This window comes from Lissotriton vulgaris, chromosome 11 (assembly GCF_964263255.1).
Source record: "Lissotriton vulgaris chromosome 11, aLisVul1.2, whole genome shotgun sequence".
Lineage (NCBI taxonomy): Eukaryota > Metazoa > Chordata > Amphibia > Caudata > Salamandridae > Lissotriton > Lissotriton vulgaris.
In genome coordinates this window covers 824,397,121-824,411,290 of record NC_141699.1, presented here as the reverse complement: position 1 = coordinate 824,411,290, position 14,170 = coordinate 824,397,121, and the positions used below count along the sequence as shown (strand labels likewise).

Here is a 14,170-nt window from a genome sequence, read left to right as displayed (position 1 = left end):
CGCTCCGTGAGACTGTCTCCTTCATTAGCCTAGATGCACTATATTTTTCACAATGGCAACAGCTTGTTCCTACTGCAGGCACAATGTGTTTTCCTCGCCATGCCTGCTTTCACTTTCCATCCACTTCACTTTATCTCCTGTGCCTTCCCCGAACTACTCTTCATGCCATCGTAAAATAGCTGCAGGCTTGCCCGGCTCTCATCGCTGCACCCTGCGTTGTAATCCTTAAATATAGTGGCCGGTCTTGCTTTTGTTCTGTGCTTTGCGGCTCGCTTTGATCAGCAGGGCGCTAATGAAACAGGCGCCACGCTTGGGGCTGCACTTCAGGGAAGCTCTGTAGCCACTTCAGTGGAGCTGGGTTGCGCTGTACTCCGGCAGCATGTCTGTGCCGTACTGTGTGGGACAGGTAAGGAGAGACTGTGCTGCTGCTGTGTTTGTAAACAACACATGTGGACAGCTTGGAGGGGCTGAGCTGGCGCTGTTAGCTTTGCCTAATGCTAGAGCCTGGGGTGCAATATAAATCTTGTTTCAAATGTCTGTGTTGGGGTTGGCAAGCAGCGTGGATCAGCCTAGATATGGGTAGCCCAGACTTGACTGAAAAGTTGGTTGCCTCGTCCACACACTAACTGCCCAGCACAAGGAAGGCAGAACCTTCAGATCGGCATGGATATTCCAAGAGGCAGCCGGCGTCCCCACACACTGGCTCACGCCGTGCGTAGGGAAGTTGAAGCAATCTCACGGCTTTGTTCTAAAATGATTTGGTTCCCAGGGCCTGTTCAAACAAAGGTCGTGGACGTGCGACAAGACCCCCGCGCTTTTGTCACTCCTTAGCCTAGTTTTATCTCCGTTACATTGTAGATCATTGTGTGTGCCTAAAAGCAGCGCCATATTAAGTAGCGCTTCCACCCAGCCAGGAATGCATTTGTATAGCTTTGTAGAATGCATCTGATATCCGTGGAGCAGCGGCTGGCCACGAGGGCTACTGAATCGGATCCCCTGCATTGTCGCCCTCTTTCAGCTTTGGGAACCAAGCTCACAGTACAATGCATAAATTCATGCGGAGTAGCGAGAATTCACAGGTACAACTGGCCGTTTGTTGTTGTTTTTGAACTGCAGTTGTGCTGGGAAGCTGTCTATCCAGATTATAGTTGAGCCTTCGGACCCACGGCCGTTGTCTCATCCACACTAATGCAGTGGGGTTGCTTTAAAAAAGCATGTTTCAAGATCACTCATGCTTTGTCACGTAATACGTATGTACGTTTTGTTGCTGCTGTGGCACATTCACACACTCGATTAATCGCGACAAAAGGTCTTTAAAGATTCTGACAAGAGGCCACATTGTCTGTGCTGTAGAAGCTATCATTAATTCCTAAGATGAAACGGTCCATGCGGCTACATTTTAAACATTTACAGTATTTTAAGCCACCATGCTTTGTTGCTTGCTTTTTATGTATATCCTGTAACCATATTAAAGATTTTACCTTTCCTTTATATTCTGTATTCGGGTAAAAATACAGAACACATTAGAAGTTTATCTGAACTCTCATTTTCTTTTAGTGAGATCACAGATTCTCCCCGCGCCCTCTACTAAACTCCCAACTGTGTATAGTAACCCACTAGAGTCGACACCCAATTCTCCCATGAGTCCCACTACGGTTCTAACAACTTATGTTTTTCCTCCAGCAAATGAACCCGGAGAGCCAGTTATGTCACTGCCTTGGGTTTAATCAGCAGAAGTCTTTCTTTTTATTATTTTAGAAAGTGTACCAGCTACCTAGTCCCCTAGCATTGTTTTTTGTTTTTTCCAACATATCGGTCTATAGATCTGTGCCAATGCAGTTTCCTTTAACAGTAAATGTTGTCACAGAGAGTTACATAATGCTGTATTGCCATTAGTATGGCCTCGCAGCAATCCCATAGTTCTAGAGACTAACAAATGCTTGATAAACTGCACATTATCTCTGGATAGTGCTGACCAAAACACAATTCTGCGATACTTCACATATCTCTGCCAATATCTACTTCATGGTGAGTGAATCGTTTGTCTTTTTAGTGCCTCTTTCCTTCTCCTCCCTCACCGCAGGCCCGATTTACAAACCCACATCTAAACAGTAAGAAGTCTACACTTATGGGTTTTGTTTTAAGGTGGAAGTAGATTTGTCAGTTTTGATGGATTCACAACAATCCCAGTGGGTACTCCTTGGAGTGCAGGGCGACGGGTAGATTTTTTTCACTAAGTGGAACATTTGCCTATATATAGCAAAAGTACGTTTGCACACTTACGTTTTGCTTCTGTGTTTCCGCAAGTAGTAAATATTTTTTACATGTGAATATTCTGTCCCATAATATGAGAGGCGTTCTCTCTCAAGTCAAGTCACCCAGTCTTCAGAGCGACCCCCGTAAACGTCCTCCTCCCACTTGTTCCCGGACATCTTGGGTGTTTCTTGTTGCATTTGTCACCCAGAGTGGGATGGGTATGCTCAGACGTGAGTCCCATGCGCTCCACACCACTGGATTCAAGCAAGCCGGGCTGAAGATGGCTGGAATGCCAGAAACCGGTCCTTGGAAGCTTTTTATCCGGTCCAGGGAAGACATGGCTTGGCAGTTCGGCTGGACTGTTCTCATGAGGCACAGGGTCAGACTGATTTGCATATGGCCATGTCTGAACTGGGGTGGTGTGGAGTGGAAAAAAACGATGGATTTAGGCCCAGATCTCTGTACTGGGGTGAATGTATGACATTGTTCTGCATTCTGTCCATCAACTGTGGTTTTTGCATTTGTCACCCCGAGTGGGATGGGTATGCTCAGACGTGAGTCCCATGCGCTCCACACCACCCTCAAGCAAGCCATGCTGAAGACGGCTGGAATGCCAGAAACCGGTCCTCTGAAGCTTGTTTCCGGTCCAGGGAAGGCATGGCTTTGCAGTTCGGGCTGGACTGTTCCCATGAGGCACAGGGTCAGACTGATTTGCATATGGCCATGTCTGAACTGGGGTGGTGTGGATTGCAAAAAAAACGATGGATTTAGGCCCAGATCTCTGTACTGGGGTGAATGTATGACATTGTTCTGCATTCTATCCATCAACTGTGGTTTTTGCATTGGTCACCCCGAGTGGGATGGGTATGCTCAGTCGTGAGTCCAATGCTCTCCACACCACTGGACTCAAGCAAGCCGGGCTGAAGACGGTTGGAATGCCAGAAACCGGTCCTCAGAGCTTGTTTCTGGTCCAGGGAAGGCATGGCTTGGCAGTTCGGGCTGGACTGTTCCCATGAGGCACAGGGTCAGACTGATTTGCATATGGCCATATCTGAACTGGGGTGGTGTGGAGTGCAAAAAAACGATGGATTTAAGCCCAGATCTCTGTACTGGGGTGAATATATGACATTGTTCTGCATTCTGTCCATCAACTGTGGTTTTTGCATTTGTCACCCAGAGTGGGATGGGTATGCTCAGATGTGAGTCCCAAGCGCTCCACACCACTGGATTCAAGCAAGCCGGGCTGAAGACGGCAGGAATGCCAGAAACCGGTCCTCGGAAGCTTGTTTCCGGTCCAGGGAAGACATGGCTTGGCAGTTCGGCTGGACTGTTCTCATGAGGCACAGGGTCGGACTGATTTGCATATGGCCATGTCTGAACTGGGGTGGTGTGGAGTGGAAAAAACGATGGATTTAGGCCCAGAATTCTGTACTGGGGTGAATGTATGACATTGTTCTGCATTCTGTCCATCAACTGTGGTTTTTGCATCATTGGAATTGGAGCTCCAGTGTAAGGAAAAGGTCGCTGACCCTTGTATCAACCAGGCATTCCCCAGCAATTTTGGGTGGTAGAACCTGGATGCAGTGGTGGCTGGTGGAATTTGAAAGTGGTGGGCTTAAGACAAGTTAATGAACTTTGGTGCACAAGCAAGTGCATTGAAGGAGGTTGACATTTCCTCAGGAGATTAGGGGTTTCTCCCTGAGAAAATTTCAAACAATGAGTGGGAAATTGGGCATTTACGAGTACAATTCCTGTAATAACTTCACCCAAAACAGGTAGAGGCATGCCCTGATGGAGAGCCCCACTATTACTCCTACTCATTAATAGCACATTCTTATTCAGATGGTTGAGGGAAGCTCAAATCCTATTTCAAAGGTGGTGTCCAAAACCTAGATTACACTAAGAAAGAGATGCTCTTTCAGTTAGATGGTTGCCAACAAACTAGCATTCCGGACAATGTGCATAGAGTGTGCTGTCTGTCATGCTTCTGGAACACAAGTTAGCTGTCGTGAATGGTGGTTGAAGTGCATAAAAAACACAAAGTATCGCAAGTGTGATGCTGAGTGTTATGTGGTGTGGGGGTCAGTGAGTGTTGGGGTGGGTCAAAGAGGTGCATAAAGTACAAAATGTTTTGCAACCATTTTTTGTTTTAATCTTCAGGTAACTGCCAATCAAATAACGCGTATATCGTAAGTGAGTTAGTTAAACTAAGCTGTGAGAAATTAACTTTTTATGTTATGTTATGAAGCCTTAATTGGATTATGCAATAATGCAGATGTTAGTTTGTGTATCCAGGGAGTCGCAGAATTTGATTCTGGTTGGTGCACTGGAGACTACTGACTTTTGTATTTACAGTGCTCTTATGTCCCTTGTCCCAGCCTGTAACTGAAAGCACTGTGAACTTGTAGTCATTATTTGCTTATTTTCCTAAATTGATCGCTGGTTTCTTCTTGAGTGTGGGTCATTTATTGACTTTGTGTGTACAACAAATGCTTAACGCTACCATCTGAAAAGCCTAAACTGGCCACAATAACACAAATTAGATCATTTGAGATCATTAATTTAAGGCATGTAAACCAATAAGGGTGTCTGGACTTTCTACACTGTGTACCTCATTTTGATACACTACACAAAGAGCCAGCTTCCTACAGGAATCATAGATGTTTCCCATGCCAAATTCGCATGTGCTTCAGTTAACACACTGCCCAGAATGATCATCATGTAGTACTAGTTTCATTTATGTCGTTTTCCAATACTACACAACTTGGAACCACTCTCTGCATCATTTCTGACAATGCATTAATTGCAGCACATGTGAATTTGGCATGGCAGTTTATTTTTGAACATGGAAAAACTTGAAACAATAGCACTTCATGATGATCACTGGAAAGTAAGGCTGGCATAGCACCTTTGAAATATGTGGGTAGCGCCTGGTGTGAATTTTAGCAGTGTCTCTGACAGGAAGATACGCTGAGCCTCGAATAATGTGCAGCATTTTAATATAAGCATGTATCTTCCACTATTTGAGCAACGCTGCAGGCATCTGACAGACAGCACTCCTCCAACTTCACTGAATTTCTTATCTTCTTTCTTCACTGAAAAATAGCTGGAAATGCAAAAGGGATTCACCTTGCTTTGTGGGCAATGATGTTCAAATAGCAGTACCAGAAGTCAGTTATTCGGAAGCAATTACTACGGTCTTTCAGTTCGTTTTGCTTAAAGCATTTTTGCAAAGCATTTCTGTAGCTGGTCATTTTTTCTATGTCAGCCAATATAATAGTGATACGGACTAGCTGGGACAAGGGGCCTTTTTACAGGAAATGAAGATTTATGTTATATTTTGTTCTTTGGACTAGTAGATTAATTTATAAATCTCACATCCCTGGGACTCAATTCCTCTGTCCCCCAAACAAAAACAACTGGGGAGATGGAGTCCCCAAGGCACTGACAGGCTTGGGGAGTGGGGGCTGCATGTCCTCTTCCCCGAAAATGAAAAATCCACACCGGGGAATGGGGTCTCTGGGGCCATTAAGTGGCTTCAGGAAGTGGGGCCTCTGCCTCCTTCTACTTTAAAGAAGAAAAAAAGAGAAATCGGCTTGGGGTGGTAGGGTGGGTAGGTATTGTCCACCGAGCCTGTAGAACGCTCAGGGAGAGGGCCGCATGCCCGCTACTCCAAAAATGATCACTGGTCGTGGGGGATGGAGTCCCTGGGGCCTTGGAAGGGTTGAGAGGTGGCTCGATACTCCGACAAACGGTCCATCAGGAGGTCATGATGGACCGTGTCGAAGGCAGCGGATAGGTCCTGCATAATGAGGGCAGCCTCACCTCCTTGGTCCAGGGCTTTCCTGATTTCTTCCCTTGATTTTATCAGGGCAGCCTCAGTACTGTGCCCTACCCTGAAACCATACTGAGTGGGATGTCCGACGTGAGCTGCCTTTACCTGTAATGCACAGCATAGCAAACATTGAACATTGGTAAAAAGTTCTATTTCTTCAAAATTGCCAAGTAGGAAACAGAGCTGTGTGTTTATTACTAATGGCACATGTCTTATCATCCTGGATTATGCAAATTATCCAAGATATTGCAAAACTTTCTGATAAACAGTATACTACACACACACGTATAATGCACAGTAGAGGGAAGTGCCTTGTTAGCTGTATTTGGATGCTCTTTTTTTAACTGAAATGTGGCTAGTGCGATTTCTGTAGACTTTGGATCCACGTTGGCCTGCTGGTCTGCTAATCCTCCCAGCCATACAAATTTAACGACGGCAAACAAATTGTCACATAGACTAGAATTTGCCGACATAGGCAAAGGTCCTATATTCCCACATTTCTGTAAAAACAGTAGCCTACTTGTGGAAGGTTATGTAATATGTGAGAGGACCTCTAACAAGTAAATTCCATTTTGGCCTGTTTCTTTCTCCTTTGATGTTTCCATTTACGCGTGTGGGAATGTACAATTGTAGGAATCTTGCCTTTGACGACAAAGTTCAGTGGTTTCCAGTTCCTAAGTATGAGGAAATTATTTTCTGTTCGCCATAGTTTGTCGTTTTCTGGTCGTTTTGTGTAAGTAACAGGAGTGACATCCATGCAAGCTATGGAGTCTCAAATCTCTCTAGTTTTTACAAATGTTTGGGGTTGTTAGGGTTTATTGGTGCTGGATGGCCGATGGTCCAAATGCTGCAGGCAACTCTGATGATAATTTGCCAAATATATTCCACCTCTAAGATTTATCCTATACCTGCCCTGCAAGATATGGTCACCCCTGAAGTAGGTTACTGTTTATGGAAAATTATATGCCATTTGAAAAGCCTTTGAGTTACTGTTGTCCATTAAAGTTTTGTTTTGCAAAACCTCGCTTACAGTCACATGCCATTATGACTATTCCAGAATTATTTGCTGCACGAAAGACATATATCCCTAAGCTGAGCATTATGGGTATAGATTATGCTTACCTTCTCCTTAATATTCATTTTTTTATTAGTTTTGTGTTGAGATACTCCTTTTTTGCATTTGACATATTACATGTTTTTGGAGTGACAAATATTGCACCTCTGTCACCAGAAGTGTCTGGGCAATATAATCATATGTTACTTTCATAGATAAGCCGTCAATCTTTTATAAATCAGCCCTCAATCTAAAAATTTTCAGAGAAAAATATTTTCTCCATTTAATGCATTATACGGCAAAACCGTTACCAATTTACATAACTGCTAGAGGCAGGATGTCTTTCAGTTTTCACAAATGTATTGTTTTTAGGCTCACACATGGTTTTCCCATCTAGTTTACCCAAATATTGCAAGAGAATAAAATATGCAAATTTGGCGTATAATGACCATCACGTACAGAAAGGCAAACAGTGGTGACAGCTTAAACATATTTCTCCTTACCCCTTTTCAGAAAGCAGAGAAGAGAGCTGCTTTGCAAAGCAAATCTGTTGTTAATAGCAGATTTTAGAAGAAAATAAATCACACACCTTGATGGCTGGCTTTTTTTTGTTTATCAAAACAACTTTGTGCATATTTGCCCTATTTTCTCAGATCCCACCAGAGCTTAATAAAAACCTGTTGTATCTTTACAGTCCGTCATATGTGGCTGAAAAGGGACACATTTGACCTGTATGTCAGCTGGGTGGAGAAGTGAGGAGGAACATTATTAAGGATTAAGCATCAACTGGCCCAAAATTTCAGAAAAGGGGAGACCCTTAAAGAGGTCATCCTATGTATACTGTCACAATACAGCTCAAACCACACGCAGACACCCTCAAACAAATCAGTACTCTAGAATGCCTGTTGAGGATGATAGAGATGTAGGACTGGGCAAAGGAAACTGTTTCCCCCCACAGTGGATGGCCCCTCTGGCACTTACGGGTTTGATACAAAGACACTGAATGATACCGTTGTCTGTCCCTTGATAGAATGCAATTGATGTTGTTTCAACCTGGCTTGCTTTTAAGCTGAGTCTGTTGTTATGAAATGTATTAGTTTCAGTGTAGGCCAGACCATCTGTTCAATGGACAGGGGCAGCATGGAGTCACACAGTGTCAGTTGTTGACAGAATCATCAGCAGTTTCTCTTCCTTAAATGATTTAATCATGTTGGGGATATTCACTTCACAAATCTTTTCCATAATCCACTTCTTGAACCACAGTGACATTAAAAAACGTAAAGTAACACGATTGTACGTTTATAAATCAGCACCATAATATTCATAGTCTTGTTGTGCACTGGCTAGCATTTCCAACTCAAAAGTCGGAGAGGAATTAGCTTGGAAGCTCATGGTTTCCTTCATGTGACGTGTCAACTGTGGATTGTACAAGATCACTGCACTGTGGAGTCTAGCTCAATTGTAGCATCTGAAAAGCTAGATAGAATGTGAACACATAAAACGCATTGTGTAGTGAAAATCATTTTATTTTCATTTCGAGGGAGCACTTTGCACCTCTAGTTTAACTGTGGATGTGTATTGAGAAACATAAACATTCTTTTCTTTTCAGATGTCCCGTTTTGAATGAAGAATACACTTATATGATGGAGGCCTTACTGGAAGGCATTCGCCAACGAGAAGAAAATGGGTGAGTGATAGTGAAGAACCATGGGTTTCAATAGATGATCTGCTTGAACTTAACTCACTGTATTTAAGCTGTGGACATGGTACTAGTGGCTGAGCTTGCTTGAAGATCTGCTTCCGCGTGTGCGTGTTTACAGCGGAATATCTGAGGTACAGGAGTTAAATACAAAATATGTCAAAGAAACCCTTAGATTTTCATGCCATTGCCTTTGTTTTGATGTGAAATCCGCAAAAAACAAAAGATGATGGACGGACTGTTGCACATTGGCAAACATTCACCCCTGGTCACAGATCTGGGTTTAATCCATTGTTATTTTGCTCACCATGCCACCCCAGTTCAGACATGGCCATATGCCAATCAGTCTCGACCTTGTGCCTCATGGGAACAGTCCAGCCGGAACTGCCAATCCGTGTCTTACCTGGACCGGAATCAAGCATCCTATGACCGGTTTCTGGCTATCCACCATCATCAGCCAGGATAGCTTGACTCCAGTGGCGTAGTGGGCATGGGACCCACGTCTGGGCATACCCTTCCCACATAGGGCGAACAGCAAAACACGCAAGATGATGGACGGAATGTTGCACATTGGCAAAACATTCACCCCCAGTCGCAGATCTGGGTTTAATCCATCGTTATTTGTGAAATCCAGCGCCACTGTAAGAACACTACCTATGGCTTACACTGAAAACACTTGAGGCTGCAAGTGTGCTCTATGCCTAGGCAGGATTGTGGCTCTTTGGCTTGATTGTGAAAGTGAAATGAGTATGATGTTATTGAAATGCTAGATGTCCATTCTGTGTAGAGCAAAAAAAAACGGATGGATTAAAAGCTTGAACCAAACCCAACGATTGATAATTACTCAAGTCCCATTCTAGTCCATTGTATTTTATTGATTTCTGTGCCACTTCTTGCAGAGGTCAACCCTATGCAAATTTGCATTGCCCCATGTCCAGTCGGAACAATCCAGATTATGTGCCAAGTCATGCCCCTCTGAACAGTATTGAAATCAAATCAGAAGTGGTTCTGCCTTAAAGAGTTCTTGCCAATGTATATTTTCATTCACCTAGCAAAATACAGTACCTTGAGTTTTATTTATTTATTCAGCGTCAGTTAGCAGTTCACTTGTTCAAGTAGAAACTATCCATGAGAACTGATGAGCTTCTGGAGTCTTCTAGGTGTCTAGGATAATAGTGTGCCATCATAAACAATATTTAGGCTAAGCTCTCTCACCTAGACTCTGCATCCATACTTTCAGTGCAGTTCAATAAATGCAAGACCCCAGAATCAGCTCATAGAGTACACATTCATATACATGGCTGTAGTCCACAGAGTGTACAGAAGATGTTTATCATAATTTTTTGTGGTTGTAGCTAATTGGTTCGTACCAATTGGTTGATGCTTGACAATTCCTTCTTAGCTATATAGAAGTATTTGCCTTAACTAAATACAACTCCAGTTGCCACTACAGGACAACCATAGCAAATTGTTTATCCATTTGTTTGTCAGTCATTCTGCCTTTGAGACAGTGGGGATTCTTAGGGCCTCTTTAATGGATTGATTTCTTTAAACTACCATTAAAGGGCCATGAATCTTGAGTAGTGAATAAACAAAAGCTGTAAAATGTACACAACTGTTCTGTTTATTAAATTAGCAATGCCAACTTTGCTTAGACATCAGATGTAAAAATCAATTGTTATTGTTTATCCGAATTAAAATAATTTAAAAGAAAGAAAAATAATTTCACGTTATGGCATCATTGTTTTGGGTTTACCAGGACGAGCACAAGGTTTATGTAAAACATAGGGCTATAAATTGGATTAAATGCATAGATCAGGAGCAATGATGAATGTACTTATCATGCCTTTCATTCACAAAGGCTCTATTACAACCTCCAGGCTGCAGGGTACACCAAGCAAGAAAAGACGGAATTATATAAATGACAAAAATGTTTTTTTTTTTTTAACCATATATATTTAGAGGTAAACTGGGATTATAAGTGGGTTCGTTTTCAATTGTATTCCTTTTACCTCAGAGAAATCATACAGTATAAAAGTTACTCCTGAGAAATAGTCAGGCTGGGTATTGTTTAGTTATTAAAATTATTTTAAGCAGAAATCGCCAGATCACCCTTGGGTCTTCCCTATCTTTTAACAACATTGTTAATTAATCATTTATATCCCTCAAAATGTATAGCGCTCTACTTATCACAAACTCACACAATGTTAGTCTTGTAAGTCGTAGCCCATTCCATGGTAGCATTTTAATCCAACTTTTGATATCGCCATCATTAACCAAAATTGCTCTCCTTCATTGGCGCACCATTTACTTTGATCGCTACAAGTCAATGGCAACCACTCTAAAGTATGTATTCGGGCATTTCTCTATGTATCATTGAGCCAACTTGCACTTTATGTTTCTAGGGAGATTTTCTAATTGTCTTGTCCAACTATGTTTTCTTTTCATCGTGCATCTCATCTTTGAAGAGATAACCTTTGTAATTAATGCTTAAGTAAAAATAGTGAACAGCTATTGATCACTTCAATCTCAATAGCATACTTTACCAGTGCTAAAGACAGCATTAAACACTTCTACATATTTTTCAGAATGGGAATAGAGGATTTCCTAGGTGAAAGAGCTTTTCTGTCTATCACCCCTACTGCCCTAGAAAAACGACAATTTGTTTGTTTTATTTTTAACTATAAAGTGACCAAAAAAATTGTTTGCAATAAATTGTGTTTGTTTATGATTTTAATGGAAATGTTTTTTTAATTGTGATTACTGATTTGTAAATAATGTACACCATGACCCAAATAGAATACTGATATTTTAACCATTTTTTCAATAAATCATTGAAGTTTTAAACTCATGTGTGAGAATGTGCTTTTGTTAAAGAATTGTCCCAAAATAGTTTTGTACATTCGGTAACTCTTGCATTGACCATACTCTTGTTGGGTGGGAAGGGCGCACTAAGATCTAGTGACCCATGAGGATCATTATCCTTGATAAAGTGAGGAAAAGGGAAACCTGCTGTTTGTTGAAGTTACTTTCCCACCTTTTGTTTGTTATGTGGCATACTGAGTAGTCCTACAGTCAGTCATTGACCAAGCCATCCGATTGGTCCTTTGAAGAGTAATTGCTGTTTGCCACCCTCATTATATTTCAGTTCCAGCAACCAAATTGTATTGGAATGCTACCATTGGGGGTGCTTGTTTCCATGACAGTGAGGCTCTCTCCAGGGTTGTTGTGGGCAAAGTTGTGAGCTCCCTCTGAAGCAATTTGTGCCTCCTGGTCCCGTCAGTTTGGAGAGATGTCAAGCCCGCTGATGTAGATCTGTCTCTCTGTGGCGGTGCACCTTTATACAGTTTATCGTGATGCAGTCCCTAAAAAGTAAAAAGACCCCTTTAATAATTCAAAATAAGAATGTATACTTTCGCTGTAGACTGTATCCTCCTACCCATAAATAGTCCTGGATACCTGATCTTATACACAGCCATGAGAACTTCCTGTTTATGGTCATAGTTGCACAACCTCATCTTTATAATCTGCTGCTGTCATTAAGGGGGCGTTAAGTATGTATGCATGATGTGATCTTTGGATAGTATGATTGTTCTTCTCTGCCAGATATAATGTGTCAACAAAGAAGTTATGCCTAACAAAAGGAGGGACTTAAAGCCTATCAAGGTATAGCTATGTGCTCCAAATAATCTAATAAATGTACGTGGGGTAAGCAGTTCCTAATGAAGAATAAGTGTCTATTTGGGTCAACAACAATTCTGTAGGGTATGCGGTGGGTGTAACCCTGCAATAATCACATGCCCTCACATACCTGGATAGGTGTTGTGCTTCAACATAGGACGTTTGCTCATTGTCGGACCGGCGCTGCCATGCCTGACGGGCACCCTCAATTGCTGAAGATCTTCTTGTTCACCGTTTGGTGAACTGCGGGCATGGGGGCTTAAGGAGTAGATTTGTATTGAGGTGTGAGGTTAAAAATAGGGAAAGAGGTACTTCTTAGGAAAAACTAATGAACAAGTTCTCTTACCTATTTTAAAATTGTGTGGTGCAATCTATTACACTTTAGTTATCTTAGATAGCTATAGGTCAACATGTGTAACATGATGTCTTTTTATTAGGTGTAATAAACAGCATCGTTATTTAACTATAGTGAAACAAAGTGATTTTATACAGATTTAGACTTTAGAACTGTATTTACGAAAAGAGTGTTTTATTTGATGAATAATGATTTAACACGGAAATAAGTACAAGAGAGAAATATTTTTTGTTTGACACTATAACCCTGACCCTTTGGTTTAGAAGGGTAACTCTCCTTTTTTGGGGATGATGTATTTTAACACAATGCCAAAGCAAAGTCGGGTTGTGACAGAAAATGGGCCTCGGCACCAAAATGATAGTGGTCCCCATTAAACAGCCCAAAAAAGCTCCAGCATTGAGGAAACCTGTGTAAGTGACACGTGCTGCTCAAATATAGTATAGGGAACACGGGTGGGTAACGAGAAGCTCAAGAGGGAGAAACAAGATGATGGTGGGTAGGGGGGGAAGAAACCGATGGGGGAACGTAAAAATAAATAAAAAGCTATGACACAGCCAGTGTGAACCGAGTCATTGCGTTTTTTGTTGTGTTTTTTTTTACAAAGAAATAGTGCCTGAATCACAATGCGAGTAGCGTAAGAACATTAATTTCGTTTAATTAATCTGTGCTTGGTCCATGTGCCGATAACAAACAAAAAAAGTGATGCATGGCAAAAAACAGTCTAACTAGAAGGCAGAAAAAATGAGTGACAATGCTACAAGCAAACAACAGGTTACCAGCCAGCCCACTATAGAATTCAAGACTCTAGCATTCGAGAGGGCATACGCTAGCGCAGGCTCACGCAGGCAAGGCCTAAAAATTAGGTGAACATTACTTTACTGCATCGGAAATCTGTTCCCATTGACACCAGCAAAAAGCTACTTCTACATTTGCACCAATAAATGCTGTAAAAATGCGCAAACACAGTTTTTGCATCTCATCCCCCCTTTTTCCGTATTTATGTGTTAACATCACAAATCTGAAATCCCCAACACAGATTCCAGAATTATGATGTGGCCTGATATTATTCAAATGAGGCATATACCACCACATGCACCACCACTCAACATTATCATCCACCACCACACAGCACTGGAAACCACCACATACCCCATTTTACAGAAGGCACACTTTTCCAACAGACAAAGCTAGCATGTTACGTTAGTTTTCTGTGTACCTTCTTGTGTAAAGGTAGGGCAATCTGAAGGACACAGGTTTGAATCTTGGCTTGAATACAGACTTTAGTTCTAG

General features: G+C 42.0%; 1 protein-coding gene across 1 annotated transcript in view; it reads left to right on the top strand.

The window, feature by feature from the left end:
* The first annotated feature begins 8,748 nt into the window (after positions 1-8,748).
* CEP63 (centrosomal protein 63) overlaps positions 8,749-14,170 on the top strand; it is a 361,269-nt gene continuing 355,847 nt past the window's right edge. The window contains exon 1 of the mRNA XM_086943933.1: positions 8,749-8,832. Within this exon, the coding sequence (XP_086800059.1) occupies positions 8,786-8,832 (47 nt within the window). The 5' untranslated portion in view covers positions 8,749-8,785. The remainder of the gene's footprint in view (positions 8,833-14,170) is intronic.